Below are 22,626 nucleotides of genomic sequence, written 5' to 3'. Positions count from 1 at the left end.
TGGCTCCAGCTGCTTCATTCTGCCCTTTGGAGAATACATCTGGGAAGTCTTTGCTCGAGCCAGTCACCGCGCTCAGACAGCCCCCACCGCCACGGGCCAAGCACTGGAGAAGGGGCACACTCAGAAAGACCCCCGCCAGACTAAAGCCAGGCACCATGGGCAAGGCGGGCTGTGCAGAGCTACCCTCAAATTCCCTACTACTGCGTAAAGAAGAGTGAGTATCTTAATCTTCCGTCACACCCACCTCGGTGTCCCGCTTCGGTCTAGGTGAGTTCACCAACACTTATCAGCTTCCTCACCTCCAAGACGCTGGGAGAGCAGGGCCACAGGCACGAGGGCTGTGAGTCTTCCGTAAGAGCCCCCAAGGGGTCCTGAGGGGGACAGCCGGCTCCCAGATACCAGGAAGAAGGGGGAAAGGGCCGCCTCCCCGCTGGGGATATCACCCCAAGAGGACAAAGCACAAATCCTGGCTGATCATGGAAAGTCCTGTCCCACCCCCTGAACACCATGGAGAGGACTGCCCAGGCAGGTGGCCCCAGGGGCTCCTCTCAAACTCTCCTCAGTGTTCTAGTGTATGCCTCCTGGCTGAAGAAGCTGAAAAAGCAAGGCCCCTCAGGCAGCCCCAGGCTGTCTTCTCTGGGACGACAGATCGTGTCCGTTGATCAGAAAAGTATGGGGCTTAACGAAAGATCTCTTCTGACATTTTAAGGACCCTTTCAGTCATGGTTAGAAAACCTGAGTCCGTGGCAGCCATATCATGGCACCTCAGAGCCCAGGGAGGACACGGAAGGTGGGGCTGTTCAGGGTTCTAATCACAGCGCAGTGCATGGGTCAGCAGCAGAGACCACCAGGCAAATGGGGTCCACACCACGGGCTCTCCCCAGGGCTGAGAAGCCTCAGAATCGTAGACTCCCCCTGGCCAAGGGTATGGCCCCGGGCTGTGCAGAGTGTCATGGCAAAGCACCTGGGAGTGCCCATGGGGGAAATGACCCCCACCCCACAATTCTCAAAGCCAAGCCAGTGGGTAGGTGCCCCTTGGCCGCTGAATAGACAGATGAGCAACTTCTCCACGCTGCACATATTTCCTCTCCTTGAGGAGCTATCCCAGGAAGCTCTGACCAGCCAATTGATGAATGCTTCCTTAGCTCTGAACAATTTTCCATAAACTCCTTTTCCCCCAAACTGCTAGAAGTCACTTCCATTTCCCCAAATCCAATAAGGAGCTATGTTTCTGTCCTCAGCTTTCTGGACCTTTCTGGACCTCATCTTTCTGGACCTTTCACGTGGCACAGACATCTATTCCCTGTTTCTCAAAAGTCTCCTTCTGACCCCTGGGGCACCATAGTACCACCACCAACCCCTTACCAAGCACTTACAGGTACCAGGCACATTCTCAGTGCCTCTGTCTAGGCCAGCCTCTCCCTAGGAGACCCTGCCCATTGCGCTGGCCTTGAATACCAAAAATATGCTAATGAGCCCCAGAATTTATAACCCCTGTCAAGCTCCAGATAGGAATGTCTCAAAGGCATCTCAAAATTAACATGCCCAAAACGGAATCCCTGATTTATCTCCCTGCCCAAGCCTTTGCCATCTCAGAAAATGGCACGATCACACAGCAAGCTGCTCAAGCCAGAAGGCAGCAGGTTATCCTTGAATTCCCTCATCTCCTCACTCCCACATCAAGGTATATCATTTCCATCTCCAAAATACCTTCATTTGCCCACTTACCTCCCCACTCACGGCCACTTCCTGGCCCAAGAAGCCATCACCTCTGGTCTGGCGACACTAGGATAACTTCTTCCCAGGCTCTCTGAGGCCACTCTTGCCTCTTCCCTCAGCTCAAGTAATCTTTTCATATCATGATTTTAATAATGTCACTAGTGGGCTTCAAAGCTTCCTTCTAATTGTGCTCAGAAAATATCCAAACTCCTTGTTATAAAACAAATATGTCATGGGAATGTCATGTACAACACAAGGAACAGAGTCAATAATATCGTAATAACTTTGGTGACAGAGGGTGACTACACTTATCACAGCGAACGCTGCGTAACGTATAGAATTGTCAAATCACTGTCACGTTCCTGAAACCAATACAACATTGTATGTCAACTATACTTCCATCTACAACAAAATCCAAACTCCTTGCCGTAGCCTGAGAGGCCCTGCTTGACCCAGCCCTGCCTCTCTGCTCCCACCTCCCCCCGCTCCTCTCTCTCCGGTCCCCTCTGCTCCAGCCCCACCAGCCTCCTGTCATTCCCCCAGTAATGCCAAGCCCCCTCCCTCTTCCAGACTTCTGCACAGGCTATTCTCTCTGTGTGAGATGTTCTCTCCCATCTGCCTTACCTCTGGCTGCTTCGTGCTTCAGGTCTTGGCTTAAATGTCATCTCCTCACATAAACTTTTCCTGACCCCTGTCCAAGTAGCTCCCCACTTCCTTCCCCATTATCCTCTATTTCTACATCCTGCTCATTTTGCAAACTTTTCCTCCTACCTCCGCCATCAGACTATATACTCCGGCGGGGGCAGAGACCATCTCTACTACGTTTTCCAGTAAGGACCTCATGTCTAGCACAGGGCCAGGACCCTAATAAATATTTGTTAAATAAACAAGTCAACACTGTAGTAATATAAGAACATAAGAAACCAGAGACCTCACTGGGAAGATAAAGTATTAAAGGAAAGTCATGTGATCGCTGCCCCATGAAGGATACAGACAAGTTCGAGAAAGCATCAGTAGAAGATATAGCTAGGAGATAAGGACCAAGCAGGGCTGTGAATGAAGGATAAAGTCTTCATGCCTTAGACTGAATGTTCATGTCCCTCCAAACTGATGTGTTAAAATCTGGATCCCCACTGTGATGGCATTTGGAGCGGATTCTGTCATGAGGGTAGAATCCCATGATGGAATGTGTGCCTTTATATAAAAAGGAGGAATACCAGATCTCTCTCTGAGTACACATTCCAAGGGAAGCCACATGAGGACATGACCCCAAAGAGGGCCCTCTCCAAGAACCTAACCATGGCGGTACCCTGATCTCAGACCGCTAGCCTCCAGAACTATGAGAAGGAGATGTCTGCTGTTTCCGCCCCCCAGGCTGTGGTATTCTGTTCCGGTAGGAGCAGACTGAGACGCTAATGAGCAAAGCAGGAGAGCGGCTGCGTCAACGAGTGCAAGTGGAAATAACCAAGGAGCCAGTAAACGGAGCAAGACAGGGGCAGCCAAAGTGTTCACTGGTCCTGTGCCAGCAAACACACACACAAAACTGGAGTTTGATCCCTCTGGTGTGACCAAACCTGAGCTCCTCAAGAGGGAGCCTCAGCTCAGCAGGGGGTGCGTCACCACATCTCTGCGGGGTGGGAGCTTTATGGAGCCCAGACGCCTGGACAGCAAGCCTGGAGGGGAAAGGGGAAAGGGAAATGCACTCGGGGCCCAGCCATGCGAATACCCCTGGCGTGGGCAGAGCCAGAAGATATAGACTAGACATGCAGGTGGCAGCTTCTCGCCCTGTTTATTTTCCCAGAGCCTTCAGCACAATAATGTTCAACATTCCAGCTGGGTCTCGAGGCCCACAGGAAATTCCAAGAGGAGTCATTTGGGCATCCTTAGCCCACAGCCCAAGGGCAAGCAGGACCCCTACTGAGGTCAGCCGCCAGGGCCAGGACGGGGTCCCTGGTGGGAAGATGGGTTTTGGGGTTGCCCGCAAGGCTGAAGATCCTAATGCTGCCCAGGTAAAGAGTCTTCCTCCACTGGCAAGGAAGATGGTGACCTCTCTACCCCACGGCACTCCTGGGCACAGCTTTGCTCTGGGAAGACAGGAATTTTCAGTGCTGAGCTCTGCTCAAGACCAGGCAGTTCCCTAAGCCAGGATCGGATGGGTGTGGCTCCTCGCCACAAGGGTTGCTCTCAGTGTAACAAAAGTGACCCAGGGAAGATCTGGTAGGCAGCAGAGCAGAACTGTGATGGCAAGAGAACTGGCAGAAACTCGTAAGTGCCTGAGGGCAAAGACGTCCGCCTACTTCACTAACTCTCTAATCCCCATACAAGACCTGGCCCACAGTGGGGAAATCAACAAATAGCTGTAAATGAACAAAGGAATGTCCCTACAACCCCCATTCCTCTGCTCTGAGTGACCCACTGGGCCCAGGCCTGCTGGCCGGAATCCATCAGGGCGGCCATTTTGTCCCGCCCGGGCCTGTGGCCAGCATCTTGGATCAGTCACTCCAATCCTCCAGGGAGCCCATCCAAGCTGGCCATCCAGAGAAAGCAGAGGTTTGTAAGTTTTGAGAGGTCAAGAAACCCTTTGTGGATCTCATGAAGGCCACACATTTCTCTCTGGAACACACGCACAAAATTTTGTATATGATTTCAAGATAGTCAAGACCTTCTCCTCTGAGAGAAGGGAAGGCTTGGAAGCCCCAGAGCCCACACGCCCCCTGCAAATAATCATTTGCTGCTATTTAGAGATAACCCACTAAAAACATCAGCCAACGGATTATTCTATAAAGAGTCCAGAGGACGCTGAGGAACCACTCCAGGGAGCCAAGAATCAAATGCGGACGTGTCCACATACACCGCCTACAGGCACCAGACATGCCTAAGCTAAGCAAGAGGGCGGGCTTGCCTGAAGGACTCCTCCCCACTCCCTGTGGACAGCCTTGGTAGAGGGGACCCCAAGCCCTCTGCCTTCAGCAGTCCTCCTGGACAAGGACAGTGGCCACTGCATGAAGAGACCCAGACAGCCAGGGTAGCCCAGGGCTGGAGTCTATTTATACACATCCTCAGCCCCTGGAGGTGAAATTACAGCCTGGGATATGGCACAGCGCCAGCACCGAGTTATTTATGTCCTCTCCGTAGACCGAGAGGAACAGGGCATTTCAGAGAGCCTCTTCCAAACAAGGCCTGAAAGGGACACCGTTTACAGGACAACAGACTCATCCTCCCCACAGCTTCCCAGCCACACATACCCCGCCCCCATGCGCTCACACACACGCAATCCAGGCCATCCTTACAGCGAAGGTAAGCGGAGAGTAGCAATCAGAAGATTGTGTTTAAAGAAAAAAAAAAAAAAAAAAAAAAGTAGGTCATGGCCCTTAGCGGGGCTGGGGTGAGAGAGAGAATTGAGCCAAATTCCATGGATTCATTCCAAGAGATTCTCTGGGCTTTTCAGACTCCATATCAGAACACTGTAAAAGGAAAAGCCTCTCCTGGTCTGACGTTTACAGCTCTAGAAGCTCACAGGATAGGAACCAGACAAAGGCTAGAGACAGGGTATGCAACTTCTTAGTAGGAAGCTTCCACATTGATCCTGGTCCAAAGAACCAAGGGAAGGGGCGCCTGGGTGGCTCAGTGGGTTAAAGCCTCTGCCTTCGGCTCAGGTCATGATCCCGGGATCCTGGGATTGAGCCCCACATCGGGCTCTCTGCTTCGCAGGGAGCCTGCTTCCTCCTCTCTCTCTCCCTGCCTCTCTGCCTACTTGTGATCTCTGTCTGTCAAATAAATAAATAAAATCTTTAAAAAAAAAAAAAAAAAAAGCTCCAAGGGAGGAATTTGAAATGCCTCCCATTATCCCTAGGCCTACAAGGAGATGTTCTTGTTTAACCAAAGGCTTCTTTAAACCCCAACACCTTGTGGTTACCAACATTTCATAAGATGGCACAGCAAAGTCTGTTAAATATCACCCTGGGGAGAGACAAGGCCTGCCTCTGGGTATGCCCCAGAACAAACCAACAGGCCTGCTTTAACATAGTGCCAGGTGAGGTGGGCTCTGGCAGAGCTGCCCCCCAGGAACGCTGGGCCAATATTCACCCAGGGAGAAGCATAGCTGGGCCTGCTTTCCTGTTTTCCTTGGCAATATAGTGAAGGGGGGCTAGCCAGGCTTGGGTGCACAGCCCTGGAGCCCAGGGCAGGTTCTGAGAGAAGCCTCCAGGCAAGGGCCCCATTCCCAAAGAGTCAGCTCAAAGAAGCTTCCCCATGACCCCCATCAAGGCCAGCTTTGTCCATTAAAGTATCCAGGAAAGGAAGGCTTGGGGTCTCCACTTCCTGACCCAAACACCCCAGCACTGGGCTCTCCCATTTCACAGTAAAGATTGCCACCTGTTGTGTCCACCCTGGAGGACAGAAACCTAAAAGGATCCAGTGTCAGGAAGGGAAAGGAGGGTGCTCCTCCCTGGGTATAGAGGAAAATGAAGCCTGGGCTGCCTCTTTTCTACAAGCCCCCTCCAAGCCACGCATTCCCTCCTAGGCTCCTCCGCGGACATGGAGAAAGTGTCCATAGGTCAGTAAGTCAGGCTTGCAGGTGCATGGAAAAACAATCCCTGCTGGCCTGCCCTGGAGTCCTTCAAATCTGCCCTCCCAGATCCTCTGCCCCAAGAGGTGTCTCTGCCATGTCCTCCTGCGCCGAGAGCTCATCTCTCCAGATACAAAACCTCGAGAACAGCAGATGCAGTGGGAGAAGGCTGCCCCAGCAGACTGACTCACAGACCTGGAGGGGTCCCTGGAGCCAGGTGAGCATCCCTCGGTGATCAGTAAAGACAAGGAGGGCATAAGGAGTGAAACAGCCCATCCACGACCACCAGGGCAGGTCTTGCAGCTCGAGGGTGTCCATGACGACCACTTCCGTCCACCACCATCACTCTGTCTCACCCGAGGGCACCATTCCCACCCTGCCTCAAGCCTCGACGCTGACCAGTAAAGCTGCCCAGAGGACACCTGCCCAGGCTGGAACAATGTTCCAGGCCCTCCTCCGTCCCTGTCCTTCCACTCGCAGGACCACACTTTACAACCCTTCATGGCTGGGGGCTGGGCAAGGAGAGGTGGAGGAATGACCTGGTTCTAGACCAGGAGCTCACCCTGTCACACCCTGGAGCTCCTAGAACTTTTATCCTTGACCCAGTTCAAACATGCAGAGACTGCACCATCCGTGGGTCCCACGGTGCCTGCTGTCTCAGTTTAGGTCCTGAAGCTCGGTCTCCCCCACCCGGCTCAGTGCCTCTCAGACACCAGCAGGCCTTAGTTCCAGGGACGCTTCATTCCTGACCCTCCCGAAGCTTAAACCTGTTGAAACAGCCCCTGGTTCTATGATGTGAGGCTTACTCCCCAAATTCTTGTTCCTGGCTTCCCCCACCCCTAGAAAAACAAATGAAAAGCCCCTCTAGCTCTTCAAATGACCCAGAGGTTCTGTGAGCCTGAAATCACCCTGCTCTAAAGTCTCCCTCTCACACAAGGCCGCAGACCCCCCGGGAGCCACACATGTCGTCCTTCCATAACAGAGGACTCGTGAAGGGGGTCCCGGGGCTCCTCTGTTACCACCCCTCCTGGAGACAGCTGAGGGGGGCTTGCCCGCCAGCCACAGTTTCCCCAGCCCACAAGGGGGCACAGGCTCCTGAGGGCCCTGGCGTGTCACTCCCGGGCTCAGACTCAGCGATGCTCCAGCTCCCTCCCAGGCCCAGCTCCTGGCACATCTGTCCCTGCACATACACTGTGTGAGATGGCCTGGCAGGCCATGTTAGCACCTAGAAGGAGGGAATCCATCTCCTTCTGAGAACCACGATGCTCCCTTCCATCATGTTTTGGGACTCATGGGACCCATCAGGTCCCACTCTATCCCAGCCACCACCGGGCTCAGAGCCCCAGCTCAGCGACTGCTAGACTAGACCTGAAGCATGCACTCCTGACTTCCTTGGTAGGGCCCTGACTTCCTTCTTCTAACCATGCTCCTGTTGTATGCACAGTTTCTTTTCTTTTCTTTTTCAAGATTGATTTATTTACTTTAAGATTTTATTTATTTATTTGGCAGAGAGAAATCACCAGTAGGCAGAGAGGCAGGCAGAGAGATAGAGAGGAAGGGAAGCAGGCTCCCCGCTGAGCAGACAGTCCAATGCGGGGCTCAATCCCAGGACCCTGGGATCATGACCTGAGCTGAAGGCAGAGGCTGTAACCCACTGAGCCACTGAGGCGCCCCTGATTTATTTATTTTAGAGAGGGAGGCAGAGAGCGTGTGTGTGTGAGCAGGAGGAGGGAGAGAGGGAAAGGGAGAAAGAATCCCCAGGCCAACTCCCTGCTGAGCAGAGTCCGATGTGAGCCTGATCCCAAAACCCTGAGATGTGACCTGAGCTGAAATCACTAGATAGCAGCCAAACCGACTGAGTCACCCAAGTGCCCTGCATAGTTTGTTTTAAATGGCCTCAATCAGCGTCTATAGGTGATAAGGCCTATTTTTTTTTTAAGAAAACAAGAGAGAAAGGCCCCTCCTTCATAGCTCTCCAGAGCCCTGCAGCTGGCTCTGAGGATCAGGACCAGAGCCTCGGAACTCAGCATCTCGTTTTCCAAAGCCAACCAGCATTCCCCCTTCATCCAACATGGCCCCAGCACTCCCCTAGTACAAAGAGGCCTCCCTTCCCTCTGCAGCCTCTGCCTCAGTACTCCGCTTGTGCCTCCTGCCAGGCCCAGACCAACCACAACTGGCTTCAACCCTCCACTCACACACTCACTCACACACGGATTCACACACTCCTTCACACATACACTTTCCTACACTCTCACACTCTCACATACAGACACACTCCCTCTCATGTCCACTCACACCTATACATGCACATACACACCATGAGGCATCACATCTTAGTCACTCCCTCCCTCAGGAACGCTCTTCTCTTCTGCAATCTGCGCCACTCTCTCCTGGCTGTCCTTCCACATGTGAGCCTCCCTGTCACAAGCCCCCCCTCTTCTGTCCCTCCCTGAAGAACCTGAGTGTCCAGCAGAGCTCTGACTCACTATCCACACCAATGGCTTCTCCTATCTTCAGGCCTCTCCAGCCTAGACTCCCTCTTGGGCTCCACCACCCCACCCTGCACCATTCCACCCACTGCTGGGGCTCTAACCACCAATGAGGTGTCCAACAGCTCCCAAACCCACTTCTCCACTCTAGCCGCTTTACTGGGCATGCCCCCAAACATAGCCAAGAGGATGGCAATAGACCTCCAGGCACCACAAATGCTGCACATCCAACCCTGTCCCCCACACACACACACTGAATGGCTCCTTCATCCCACAGTTACTTGACTAGGAAACATGGCGGTCATCATTCATTTATCCATTCCAGTGATGTTTGTGGAGTGCTCATCATGTGCCAGGCTCTCTGTGTAGGATGAGGTGTGGCATAAACAAAACAGAAATGACTTGTGCCTCCAGGAAACGAACATTCACCCAATCAACCTGTCCTGTCAAGTCTACTCACCAGTCATATCTGAAATGGTACACTTCTCTCTGCTCCTACATCTGCTGGCAAACCATCGTCCAGCACATCATGAGTAAACTTCCGTTTCTCCAGCAGCCCCACTTGTGGCCTCCCCAGCCCACTGCCCTCACTGCGAGCACCCACCATCTGCAGCGCCCCATAAGGCCAGGCTCTCTCCTACAGCCTCTGCACACGCTTTTCCAGCTGACAACACTCCAGGGCTTCCTCCTTCTCATTTTTCAAGTTTCAGCTGAAGACCCCCTTCCCTGGGCCCCCAGGCTGAGGCAGATGCCCCTTCCTGATGCTGCCTCATCGGAGAGCCCACAGCCCTCACACCCTTGCACTGGGAAGGCTGCCTTGTCCGTCCTCCCTTCCAGACTGGCTGTTTCTCTCAGAACACAATGTTCGCCTCTGCAGGCCCTGAAAACGGAATGCTGGGTGCAACAGGGACTAGATAAACACTTAACAGCAAGCAGAGAAGACAGAAGAACTGTGCAGAAGCACATTCCCACTCACCGTCACAACTGAAAAAACCTTCCCGATCATTAGGCTACACTTACTAAGCATTTCCTCTAAGCCAGGCTCTGTGCTAGGCTTGGGGCACACATCCCATCATCTAATCTTCATGAGGACCCTGGGATATGGGCATTGTTAGTCCCGTTTACAGGTGAAAGAGAGCCAACTGGACAAATGTTGACAACTTGCTCGCGTTCACACAGCGAGGGAGCAGAAAGTCAACCCCGGGCAGTCAGACTCAGACCCGCACTCCAGGGCCCCACCAGCCTGGCTCAGCCCGCCGGGCGGAGAGAGCTACCTCTGTGATGTAGAAGAGCCCCTTCCTGATGGCCACACCACATCCTGGGGACATGAGGTGGGGACTTCCTTCAGAGGTGGGACTGAAATCACGGAGGGCCCCTTCTTAGTCCAGGCTCTAGGGGTCTCTGATTTGAAATTCTACCCTCCTTGGCTTGTTCACCTTGGTTTTGCACGGTCCTAAGTACGCGCTGAGCACGCAGCCGGCAGACAAACCACAAGCCCGTGCGCCAATGAATGAATGAATCAATGAATGAATGAATGAGTGGCCGGCAGTTTGGTCTGCGCGTGTCCGCGTCCCCGGGGTCCCGCAAGCGCGGAGTCCCGACCCGCGGCGGCGCGCTTACCGGCACAGGTGGTCCGTCCGGCAGACGCTGCGGAGGTCCAGGCAGTTGGGCTTCTCCTTGTCCTCGTACGAGCAGCTGGGCAGGATGGTCTGGCGGCGGCGCTCGGCGCACGCCTGGTCCTGGCAGGAGCAGAAGAGCATGCGGTAGGTGTACTCGCTGGGCACGCGGTCGAAGAACTGGCGCAGGGCCTTGTGGCACTTGCGGCGGTTGCAGCGCTCGGCGGGCGAGATCTCGCGGTTGCAGATGGAGATGTAGGACGAGCGCAGCTTCTTGCAGTTGTCGTTCAGGTTGCAGGCCTTGGCGGCGTCCAGGCAGTGGTTGCTCTTGGCGCTGACCGCTGGGTCTGCTCCTGTCCCTGGAGGGGGAGGAGAGAGCAGGTCACAGGCTGGCCGGGGGACGGAGGCCCACAGCCACCTGCTCCCGGGGGACACCTCCCAGCGGTCATGATGCCCTTCACCTCAGTCTCCTCATCTGTGAAGTGGGGACACCTAACAGGCAGCTAGATTTAAATGAATGACTAAAGGGGTCCACCACAGGCTTAGGACAGCCCCTGGTACAGAGCAATTGTACCTGTGGGGAGCTCTGATGAGGAGGGCTGTTCATTCTGTCTTGTTTAAAACTTACAACCAGGAGCACCTGGAGGGTTCAGTGGGTTAAAGCCTCTGCCTTTGGCTCAGGTCACGATCCCTAGGTCCTGGGATCAAGCCCCACATCGAGCTCCCTGCTCAGCAGAGAGCCTGCTTCTTCCTCTCCTTTTGCCTGCTTCTCCCCCTACTTGTGCTCGCTCTCTCTCTCTCTCTCTCTCTCTCTGTCAAATAAATAAATAAAATCTTAAAAAAAAAAAAAAAAAAGTATCACAACCAAAATGGCAAGCAACTAGGGGTTTGCAGTCCTGTTCACAAACGCGGGTAACAGAAAATAAAGTGACCGGCTCTAGTCCGTACAACCGAATGGCAGCTGAGGCAGGACGGGCCCCCAGGCCCCCAGGCATCCAGCAGCTGCACATTTGAGCAGGCTTCTGATTGGGGTCCTGCTGGCGTTCAGGGAGGGACAGGTCCCATCATGGGACCTTCAGCAGCCACCACCACCACCATCAGGGCCACCACAGGACCACGGAAACTGTCCCTACACATTTCAGAAGGCGCCAGGGCAGGGGTGCTGCAGGGGCCAGTTGGTCCAGAGAACCATTACAAAGGATGGTGCCAGTGGGAGACCAGCAGGACGAGGGAGAGGCTAAAGGCCAGCTTGGACTCTAACAGGGCCGAGCGCATAGCCAGCCAAAGGGTAGGCATGCTGGATATGGCGACTTCGGCGTCGGTGCCGCGCCCTTGAGTTTGGGATCACTGCCCGTGGAGTGGAGCGCCTCGGACATGAAGCAGGATTCTCGGGAATTCCCAGGCTCCCTTTGTGGTGGCTACCCTAGCCCACAGGTCTCAGCTCTTCTAAGGACCACCTGACCCTCCCCTGCCAGCCGACCCCCACCACAGAGGGCCTCTTGGCCATCCTAATGACAGACAGCGGAGGGAGGCGGGAATCCAGTCCGTGCGTGCCCACCTGAGATGTTCGGACAGAGCCAAGGGCTTGGCTCAGATCACCCAGCACACTGGGAGTAAACCAGAGCAGGGATCCAGTCATGCCAGCACTGTGTACACCATCAGCTCAGCTTTTTAGGATGGGTGAGCTGCACCTTTTTCATTCATTCTTCATCTACCCAGTAAAGTCTTGCCAATATTTAGTGAGCACCACCCCTGTCGTGGTGTTGGGAAGGATGCAGGGTGAGGGAGGCTGACAGCATGCTCCTCTCCACACAAAGCCCCCCGCCCCCCGCCCTGGCCAGCATAGGTGCCTGAGCATTCCAGCACAGTTCCTGGTGTTCAGGTCTCTGGGTCATTAAAGATCTACCAAATGCCCCTCTGCACGCCTTCTCTCTGCTAGGTGCTATGTCAGATACAGATGTGTAAGAGCTGGTCCCAATTCTCAAAGAGCTCACAACTCTAGCTAGGAAACCAAGAGACAGAATAGCATAGCATAGTGGTTAAGACTGGGTGCTCTAAACTTTAGGCATCATCACTGGACAGCCCTACTGTGTGGCTTTGGACAAGTAACTGAATCTTCCCTTGCCTCAGTCTACCCGTCTACAAAAGAGTGCCTCCCACATAGCACTGCTGTAAGCATGAATGAGCTAGCTCATTTTTTTCTCTTGCCTGCATGGTAAATTTGCCCTGTCTATGAGATCATCCCCATCAGCTGTTATACCACCGGTCTTTAAGGGGAAAAAAGCCTCCTTGTGATCATACACCCACCGTTAAGGTAGCACCTTGTTTTTCTGCTTCCTTGAAAGCAAAACCCCTCAAAGGAGCTGTCCATACCAACAGTCTCTTTCCCCTCTCCTGGTCTCACCTGGACCCACTGCAGCCTAGCATTGACCTCCCGCTCTTGCCAGTGGTCAGGGATCCTGGGCCTTCCTCTTCCTCAGCCCATAAGGACACTGGACACAGCCAATGGCCCCCTCCAGCCCCCTTTCCTCACATCCTTCCCCTCTCTGCTGGTCTTCCGGTACTCACCTGAGCAGCCTTCGGCACTCTCCTCTAGGGTTCAGCCCCCTCTTCTCTCTGTGCACCCACTCATGGCTTGTCCCCACCCAGATCTCCCCCCAGGCCCCAGATTTGTATGTCCAACTACTTGCTTGCCCTCTCTACCTGAAAGGCTGACACCCGCATCTCAAACTTAGCCAAACCTACATGTTCCCCCACGAGGCTGTTCCGCAGCCCCAGTCCTCCTCATCCCTCTGAAAACAACTCACCCTCCCAGTAGCTCAGGCCAAAAATCTTGGTACATCCATGACTCCTCTCACATTCACACACCACGTCAGAAAAACCAGGTAGTTTCACCTCCAAAATACATGCAGAATGCAAGCATTTCTCACCACTGCAACTGCTCCCAGCACTCCACATGCCATTCTCACCACATGCTGGCAAGAGCTTCGCTTCCTCATCTCCCTCTTCTGTCCTTGTGCCCATCCCAACCCCTGCCTCAAAGCAATCTTCTCATCACATTTGGAGTGAACCTTCTAGAACCCAAGGCAGAGAGATAATGTTCCTGGGCCCCAACGCTTCTAGTGGCTTCCCCTCTCACTCAGGGTGTGGTCTTCAAGGCTTTATACCTGTGCTGTCCAATATGGTAGCTGCTAGCCACACATGGCCATGGAACCTGAAATGTGGCTAACCCAAAATGAGAGGTCTATACCAGATTTTGAAAATATCCACAGGTTTTTAAGGCTTGCTAAGAAAAAAAAAATAATGTAAATTATTTCATTAATAATTTTTTAGATTAACTACACAGTAAAGCAATACTATTCTAGAAATATCTTAAACAAATATATTGTCAAAATTAATTTTACTTGCTTCTTTTTACTTTTTTAATGTGGCTACTAGAAAACCTAGAATTATATAGGTGACTTATATTTCTGTTAGCCTGCACTGTTCTGGATGACCTCACCTTCTACTCCTCCTGGTCACTTCCTCCATTCTAGCCACAAGGCAAAATGCTCTTCCTGGACTTGCTCTTCCTGGACTGTGCCCTGACCTCAGGGCCTTTGCACTTATTTCCTCCTCCTGGAAAGCTCTCCACCATCATCATTCCTCCTTTCTTTCAGGTGTCTGTTCAAATGCTACCTTATCTGTGAATCCTTCTGGACCACACTATACATAATAAGAAAACACTCCCCTTACCCCTGCTCTGATCTCTTTTTCCCACAACTCATCACTGTCTACCACAGTATATGCTCCCTTAGTCATTTGTTTGTGTCAAATACAAACTCCATAAAAGCAGGAGCTTTACTGGTTATACTCACTGCTGTATCCATATTTCCCAATGTCTGGTGCATGGTAGGTATTGAAGACAAATTTAACAAGTGAAAGAATAAATGTACCTAGAACAATATTTAATTCCTAACAAGTACTCAAAAGTTGTCGGCTAATGTTATTAAAGAAGCCAAACTGATGCAGAGTCAGCAATAGAGGTCAACATAAGACCACATGTAAGCAAGTATCCATGTGGCCCAGAAGGGTGTAGATGTGGAAGTCGAGGCGCGATAGACAAAGACGGGACCTCACCCCAATACCCTGCCAACAACAGCCCCACAAAGGCCGAAAGAGAAAAGTTCCCTCTCTTCTTCTCATAGAAACAAAAGGGGGATTAAAACAGAAAGAGAACCGAGGTTGGTTTTCCCACTCACTGGAAAAACAAATCTTTACTGAAGGCCTACTGTGTGCCAAGGAGTTCCTCAGAGACCCAGCTGGAAACAAAGGGCCTGACCCGTGCACCAGGGAAGTCAGGGTGCTGTGGGAGCAGAGAGGAAAGCATCGTGCCCAGACCAGGGGTCACGGAAGCGGTGGTATCTGAGCTGAACCTACAGCATGAGTCAGAGGAAGCAAAAAGAGTACAAAGCAGGTCCCTGTCTGAGTCAACAAGGAGCTGGGCAAAAGCTGGGAGGAGCTGACAGCAATTCAGGAAGCCTGGAGATGGAGACTGAAAGAGGGGCTCAGGAGAGCAGAAGAGGGGCTTGTCCACAGTGGGGTGCGGCCTCCCAAGCAGTCGCCCCAAGCTGAGGCCACACCATCCTGCCCGGGGCCAGGATCCAAGGACGCCCGTCTGCACACAGGCTGTTCTGGGGGCACCCCGTCTACAAAGCCTTCTCTCCCCCCACCAACTGGGCTATGCTTCCACGTTCCCTGCACCTGTCAGGATGCCGGCAGGCAGAAGGGAAGAGCCAGCAAAGCAGCCTGGGGCGGAGGTGGAGGGGAACGAGGATGACGAGGGCCCCGGAGAGGAGCGGGGCGACTCGGCACATGGAGAAGCAGCTAATTCAGGCCTGCGGCTGCTTTTAGGTTCCCCAGGTGCTCTGCCCCTGCTCCTCTCAGCGTGTTCCTGAGCTAATGCCGGAGTAATTACAGCCTCAGTGCCTTCCATTTGGAGCTTGAATAGTGAAAGCTTGTGCTAGGGGGTGGGAAATGTAAACCCCTGGGCCAAAACTTGGTAAATTTCCTAGAAAAAACAATAAATGTGGCAACTGTAACAGCAATTGCCTAGTTGCAGGGAAGAAGCCCCTTCCGACCCTCCTGGAGCGGGTGCCCACCCTGGTAGAGAACGGCCCCTTCAGACCCCCACTCAGAGCGGGTTCTGGCCCTGGCGGAGAATACCCCGGAGGCTGGCCTGGGCTCGGCTTTCCTTTCTAGCAAGGAGACACGTTCCTGGGGCAGGCAGGCCGACCAGACAGCCCCTTCCCACACGCCCTGCCTCTCTCTCCACCACTGAGCCACCTCTCTCCCGGCTCCAGAAGGCTTCTGTTTTCTCTTCCCACCAGTGGGGGAAGAAGGAGGGAGTGCTGGATTGCAAACACCAGCCTCCCCCAGTGTGGGGCTCAGCCCCTTGATTGAAATGTCCAAAGGGTAGGAAAGAGGGGCCACTGCTACTCCTCCCCTCACACCCCTCCACAACCCTAGCAGAGACCACACAGGACCTGCGAAGGCCTCAGGCGGTAGAAGGGCAAAAAGGCCTGGGCCAGCCTGCTCTCCACACTCACTCTGCTTACCCCCCACACATCTAGGTCTCCTGGGCCTACTGAGAGGAACCCAGATGGGCCAAGGAGTCAAGGGAAACAGCTGCCCCAGGGAGAGCAAGGGGAAACTGAACCAGACCTGGCACTTTCCAAAGCCTTGGTGAACACAGCCTCTGGGCTTCTGCCCCTGAGAGATACACCCTGGCTTCTTCCTGCCCTCCCTCCCTGTCCTTCCCTAAGGCCAGAGTCAGGGAAACAGCCGTAGAGGGGCTCCCTCACCCCAGCCAAGCCTCACCTGCCTCCCCTCCTTCCTCCTGGGGAGCTGCCCTGAGCCGATGACCATCCATCCCTAGAGCTTAAAACCAATATCCTTGAAATAAGTGTATGACCTTGTAAGGAGCCAAGTCTGCCTTGGTCCACCTCTGCCACGCTACCGGTACCACACGTACTAATATTTAATTAATTTCTCCTTTAAAGAACTCTCTTAATACATAAGTAAAATGTTTAAATTCTTTAATTGACTCACTTTTTAAGTGTTTTAAAGATTTATTTATTTATTAGAGAGAGGGCAAGTGCACGTACAAGAGGGAGCAGGGAGGGGCAGAGGGAGAGGGAGAGAATCTCAGGCAGATTCCACACCAAGCACAGAGGCCCCCCCGCCGGAGGCTCGATCTCACAACCCTGAGATCATGACCCGAGTGGAAACCAAGAGTCAGACGCTTAACTGACTGAGTCACCCGGGCACCCCTTTACATTTTTTAATACCTACCCAGATTTATCCTAAATGATAACATCTATGTTAGTTCTGGACTTTTCTAATATATGTTAAAATGCACTGCTATTAACATAAAAATGTGTATTCCTCGCCCCTCTCCCATTCCAACAGCCTTGTGTGTGCAGTCGGAGGGAGGTCACTGACTGACAGCTGGGGCTCTTCAACTTCCGTGCATTTGGGAGTCACCTGAAGTGCCCATTACATGCAAACGCATGGGCCCCACACCTCCCCATCAAGAGCTCTGCGGCGGTGCCTAAGACTCTGGATTTTGCAAGCTCCCCAGTGATTCTGAGGCTGCCTTCCGAACTTGCGGGACCACAGACTTGGAGCTGGGGCTGGGCTGGCAGCACCCTCCTCAAACACGCAGGTTCCCGATCCAGCACACCTTTTACCAAACCCACCCTCAGCAGAAGGCAAAGCACTTTGCAGATTTCCCGCCTCCTAGCACTGACAGCCCTCTGACATCATCAGAGCATGCCCCCTGGGGGCTTCGCCCCCAACCCCACCAGGAGGCTCATCAAGGCTGACCTTCCAGGGGCCGACAGGCCTCTCCCTATGGGAGCAGAAATCGTCAGAGCGAGTGTAGAAGGCGTTCTGTGATTCTTGCAAGCCAGTGGGGCACCGGGTGCTTCTGTTCTGCTTCTGGCCTTCCAGGAAACTGCCAGCCTGTTGCTTACCCCTAATCTCATTTCTGGCTGCGGTGTCCAGCCGCAAGCCGAGCCCAGCTCCCTGGGCCCTACTCTGCAGCTCTGCCAGCAGAGCAGGAGTCCGAGGCCTGACTGTCTCTGCCTCTCCCAATGAATGGGTCAATCCCCAGACAAAGCCCGGCCCTCTCTGAGTCTTAATATCTCGCCTGGAAAATGACAGGTTTTGAACTATATGGACTTCTACATTTTGTGATTCTCCTGCCTACCCTCACCCCCCCATACACACACACACACACACACACACACACACACACACGATATGAGGGAGTGAGGAAGGGAGTGCAGGGAGTGAGGAAGCTCCTGTCCCACCTCATTTAGAAACAGGCTAAAAGGAGTTCACCCTGGCCCCAGGCAAACCCAGCATGTATACTCAAAGAAACATGCTCATGTGTCCTAGGGTTCACAAGTGCACCTGCCTCCTCCATGCCCAGACCCCAGGCCCCTGTCGCCTGGCAGTCAGTCATTCTGAAAAGAATAAATGGGGGATGGGAGGGCCTGTCCTAGGATGCAACATCCAAGCTGAGAAAGCATGGTGGCAGGAAGAGTGAAACATGCAAAAAAATTCCAGGGTTAGAGAATCCCAAGCAAAAGGAAAAGCAGGTGCAAAGGTCCTAAGACAGGCATGAGCTTGGTGTGTTCACAAGCCAAAGGGAGGGTAATGTGGCTGAGGTTTACCTTAATGAAGCACAAGTAAGAGAGAGAAGCCACAGGTATCATGGGTACTGTAGTGACTACAAAGACATCACACACTGAGCCCACTGTGCATATAACTTGGAGAAAAAACCAACAGGGTGAGTTGGAAAACTCCAGGAAAACTCTTGGGTGTTGGGCCTGAGCACCAGGTGGATGGTGGAATCACTTAGGAAACAGGAAAGACCTGGAGGGGAGAAGGAGGGCAGAACTAAACACATCATGATGTTTTCACTTGAAGTATAAGATGCCTACTAGCTGTCCAAGGGGAGATGTTGAAACGGCAGGAGGACAAATGAGTCTGGAGTGTAGGAGGCAGGTCTGAGCTAGAGGCATAAAACAGCATGACTGATGTGGAGGCCACTTGCTGCCATAGGACTAAATGAGTTTGCCTAGGTTGAGGGGACACTAAAGTAGAAGAAAGGGCTCAGGACGGAGCTTCGGACACCGTCATTCGGTGGACGCTGGGAAGGAGAGCACCACGTGGTGGTGGGAAGTGAGGGGTCCTGGGAACCAAGCCAAGAGCTTCGAAGAGAAGGACAACTATTCAACTGAGTCCAAATAATTAGGGACATAAGGGTGAACAGAGAGGCAGTCGACAAGGAGATCAGACAAAATGCACTCTAAATAGGGCTGGATAGAAGACAGGACCCGTGGAGAGCTAGAGGGAGCGCACCTTCCCCACTGGGTTCCAGCCACCCACACCATCACCTCCACACCCATCGGCCTCATGGGGCCATCCATGCCCAGCTGCCCCTCAAGATCCACTCACTCCCAACATTGGCGTACTGAGCACCCGTACATGAGGAGCACAGCTGGAGAAATGAACAAAAGCAACAAAGCCTCCTGCCCTCCTGGAGTTTACATGCCAGGATAAATGAGATTATAATGAAGTAACTAACGGAAACTTGCCCTTGGCCCCAGGCTTGCTCTGCAGGCTTAACCAGGGTCCCCGCCCATCCCTGCTCAGGTCTGGCTGGTGATTATGAGCAGGAGCTCTGGCCCAGCCGGGAGGCAGAGGACCTCCCTGGGCCACCAGCTAGCAGAGTGAGCATCACAGGTTACGCAACCTCTCTGAGCCTTGTTTATTTTCCTCATCTGCAAAATGAGGATGAAACTCCCAGCCTGCCAGTACATAGGACAATGCTAAAGATCAGACAGGATAAGGTAGATAAAAAGTCCTCTCGCGGCTCCGGGACACAGCACACACCCCATAAATGCTTGTTTACAAATGTGTTCCCCACCTGGAAAGATCTTCCCTCCTCCCATCAATCTACGGTCACATAACCCTGCAGAAGAGACTCACCCCATGCACCTCTTGCTCCAGCCCCACACACCACACCCCACAAGACAGAAGGGTACCCAGTCTCCTCACTGAGGAGCAGGGGGCAGAGTGCTCTCAGGTCATCCAGAAGCCTAAGAGAGCGGGAACTCCAGGCTCTTCCTCACCACTGGGAGCGGCAGCCAGGAGCCCCATACCATCTGCATGAAGTGGTCCTCAGCTTCCCCAAGAGATGACCTTGCTAGTCCCAGTGCCTCGCCTGCCAGCCATCTGGCCTCACTCAAGGCCCAGGGATCCAGTGGGACCACCACCTTCGTCCCCGCCACTGTGGGTGCTGCCCTCCTCAAACCAGCGGCAGTCCCAGGCTCCCCTGTATCCTCAACCTTCCCTGGGATCTCCCGCTCACCCCCAGCCCCACACAACATGCAGCTGCTCCAGCACCCTCCAGGGTCGGCTGTGTTTTTGGAAGCAGGCCAACCCACCAAAAGTCCATTTGATGAATGGCAAATTCACTGAAAATCAATTCCAAAAATCGATTGCTCTTGAATATCATTTTATATTTTGTCAAATCTTAACCACTGTCAGAATTCTTTCCCATTCTTCAAAAGCCTTATTAGTCTTAATTTTGTGTTTTAAGCAATTAAAAATTAAAATTTCATAATTTCACATTGGAAGGGAATTTTTCAGCCACTTTCGGGGCTCTGTGTCTTTTTTTAAATGTAGTTTGGATGGATTTTTTTTTCAACTAGAATTTTTACCATACTCACACCAATTCCTGCAGTGGTGTGTTAGCTTCAATTTTGTATTTATAACAATTAAAAACCGAAATTAAAGTATTTCATAGTGATGTAATTCACCTAAATCCTTCATCAGCATTTTTTATTTGTGGTGAATGGATGCAGGATTAGAAGCACCAACCACAAGCTAAAATTTTTTTACTAATTATGAAATACACTTTTCTCACCATGAGAAGTCCTTCTTCATCAAGAAATTCCAAAAAGCCACCTACCACTGCTGTTTTAACCTTCGTACCTCACATCCTCTCTTCGATCCTGCCCAAATCAAACTTCCAACCCATGGCCCCACTGAGACATTCCGGTCAAGGTCATTAGTGACCTCTATGCTGCCATATGTAAATGTCTCTAAACTTTTCTGACTTGACCTCTTGGCTACATTTGGCATAGCTGACCCCTTCCTCCCTCTTGAGACCTGCACTTCTCTTGGCATCCCCCCTACACCCCTGACTTGGGTTCCCCTCCCCATCAGCCCTCATCTCAGCTTCTTCGCTGCTCTTCACCCCTGCATGGAGAGCCCAGCCTCGCTCGCTCTCTGTCCACACACTCTTGCTAGGTGACCTCATGGGTCCACAGCTTTAAATACCATCTATATGCTAACGACTCTCAACCTACATCTCAACCCCGATCTCTCCTCAGAACTCCAGGCTTACATCCAACTGCCTACTTGGCATTTTCAGGCAGAGGTTCTGACTAGAACCTCCACCCTACTGTGGCTGACAGAGGACTCCAGATTACTGTCCCCCAAGCTCTCCTTCCCTGTTCCCTATCCTAATACGTGGGAGTAACATCACGGTTCAAGCCTAAATCACCAGTTGTCCTGAGCTCTGTCCCACACCAGATCCCAGATCACGCACCCTCTCCAGCCCCTCCTATCTTAGGAGTCCAACCAGTGCAACAGCCCCTAATTGCTCGCCAGCTTCCTCCCCTGCCCTCCACTGCCCCAAAAACCGCTATCCCTAGTGCAAGAGTAAGCTTTCCCGAGTAGAAATCATACTGTGCTACTCAAGTGATTAAAATCCTCCAACGTTTCTCACCACTCTTAAAATGAAACCCAGAGTCCTTAACTTGCCGGCCGCAGCCCAGGGAGCTGGCCCCTGCCTGCACCTGTGCCCACCTCCCAACCACCACCTCCCCCTCACTCCACCAGGCCCCAGCCATATCGCCTTTCCAGGCCCCACCCTCCCGAAGTTCCTTGGGACTTTCCCCTAGATGTGCCCTCTGCCATTCCCCAGATTCCATGGCTAGATCCTTCCTAGGAGTCCGATTTTTGGCCCTCCCCATTGGGAAGGGCCACCAGCCACCTCTGTCCTAGCCTCCTATTTAATCCTGAGTGGCATCTGTCACCATCTTTTTGTTGGTGGTGCTGTTCATTTGTTTGTTGGCTTGTCTTCTGTTTTTCTCTGTCTCAGAAAAATAGAAATAAGCTCCATAAGAAGCAATGACTCCCTTGTCTTGTTCGCTGACATACCTCCAGCCCCTAGAATAGGGCACAGCACACACGGATGCTTCTGGAGTTTGAGGGATGAATTCACACACCCCCCACATCTGTGAGATGGGACGGAAGCATCCAGAGTTCAATGATGTAACCTCCAGATTGTAGGAAGCCCCAAAACACACATATATAGGTTTATTCCATTAATTATTTTTGTTAATCATGTGAAAATGGCCTTCCCATCTTCAAATGGGAAAATCTCCCATCCCTTCCCTCTGTATTCACCCTTGTACCAGTGTTCCCAGGGCTCCCCTAGGAGGCAGGAAAGAGGGCTAAAGGCAGTGACAGTTCCACTGAGGGAAGGGCCACATCACCCCTCTCCACTTTCCTTCTCAGGACACACACACACACCCTACATGTGCACACCCTCATGTATACATACCACTCCACACAAAACACACGCCACACATATATGGCCCCCACACACATATCATACATGCCACATGCACATACCACCTCACACACACACACACTACTCCACACACAAACACATAACATGCTCACAACACACACCACCCCCACATATACACATAAACCAACTCATATACACACACACTACCCCACACACACACCACCACCACCCCACACACACCAACTCATACACATACACTACTCCACACACAAACACATAACATGCTTACAACCCACACACATACATATACCAACTGATACACACATACACCACCACTCCACACACACACACATACACCAACTCATACACACACATATTCCAACTCATACACACATACACCACCACTCCACACACATACACACCAACTCATACAGACTCACACCTCTCCACACACAAACACATAACATGCTTACAACATGCATACACCACACACACACACACACCAACACACACACACACCACCACTCCACAAACACACATACACCAACTCATACACACACACCACCATCCCCACAC

The 22,626-nt window shown here is 52.5% G+C and overlaps 1 protein-coding gene across 4 annotated transcripts in view; it reads right to left on the bottom strand.

The window, feature by feature from the left end:
* The window catches only part of GFRA2 (GDNF family receptor alpha 2), an 84,551-nt gene that overhangs the window by 41,273 nt on the left and 20,652 nt on the right, over positions 1 to 22,626 (bottom strand). For all 4 annotated transcript variants that reach the window (XM_044225211.1, XM_044225212.1, XM_044225214.1 and 1 more), the window contains one exon: positions 10,396 to 10,750. In XM_044225211.1, the coding sequence (XP_044081146.1) occupies positions 10,396 to 10,750 (355 nt within the window). The remainder of the gene's footprint in view (positions 1 to 10,395; positions 10,751 to 22,626) is intronic.

The sequence above is a fragment of the Neovison vison genome, chromosome 11 (assembly GCF_020171115.1).
Source record: "Neovison vison isolate M4711 chromosome 11, ASM_NN_V1, whole genome shotgun sequence".
In the NCBI taxonomy this organism is placed as follows: domain Eukaryota; kingdom Metazoa; phylum Chordata; class Mammalia; order Carnivora; family Mustelidae; genus Neogale; species Neogale vison.
The sequence above is the reverse complement of the archived record's forward strand: the minus strand, read 5'-3'. Positions and strand labels throughout refer to the sequence as shown.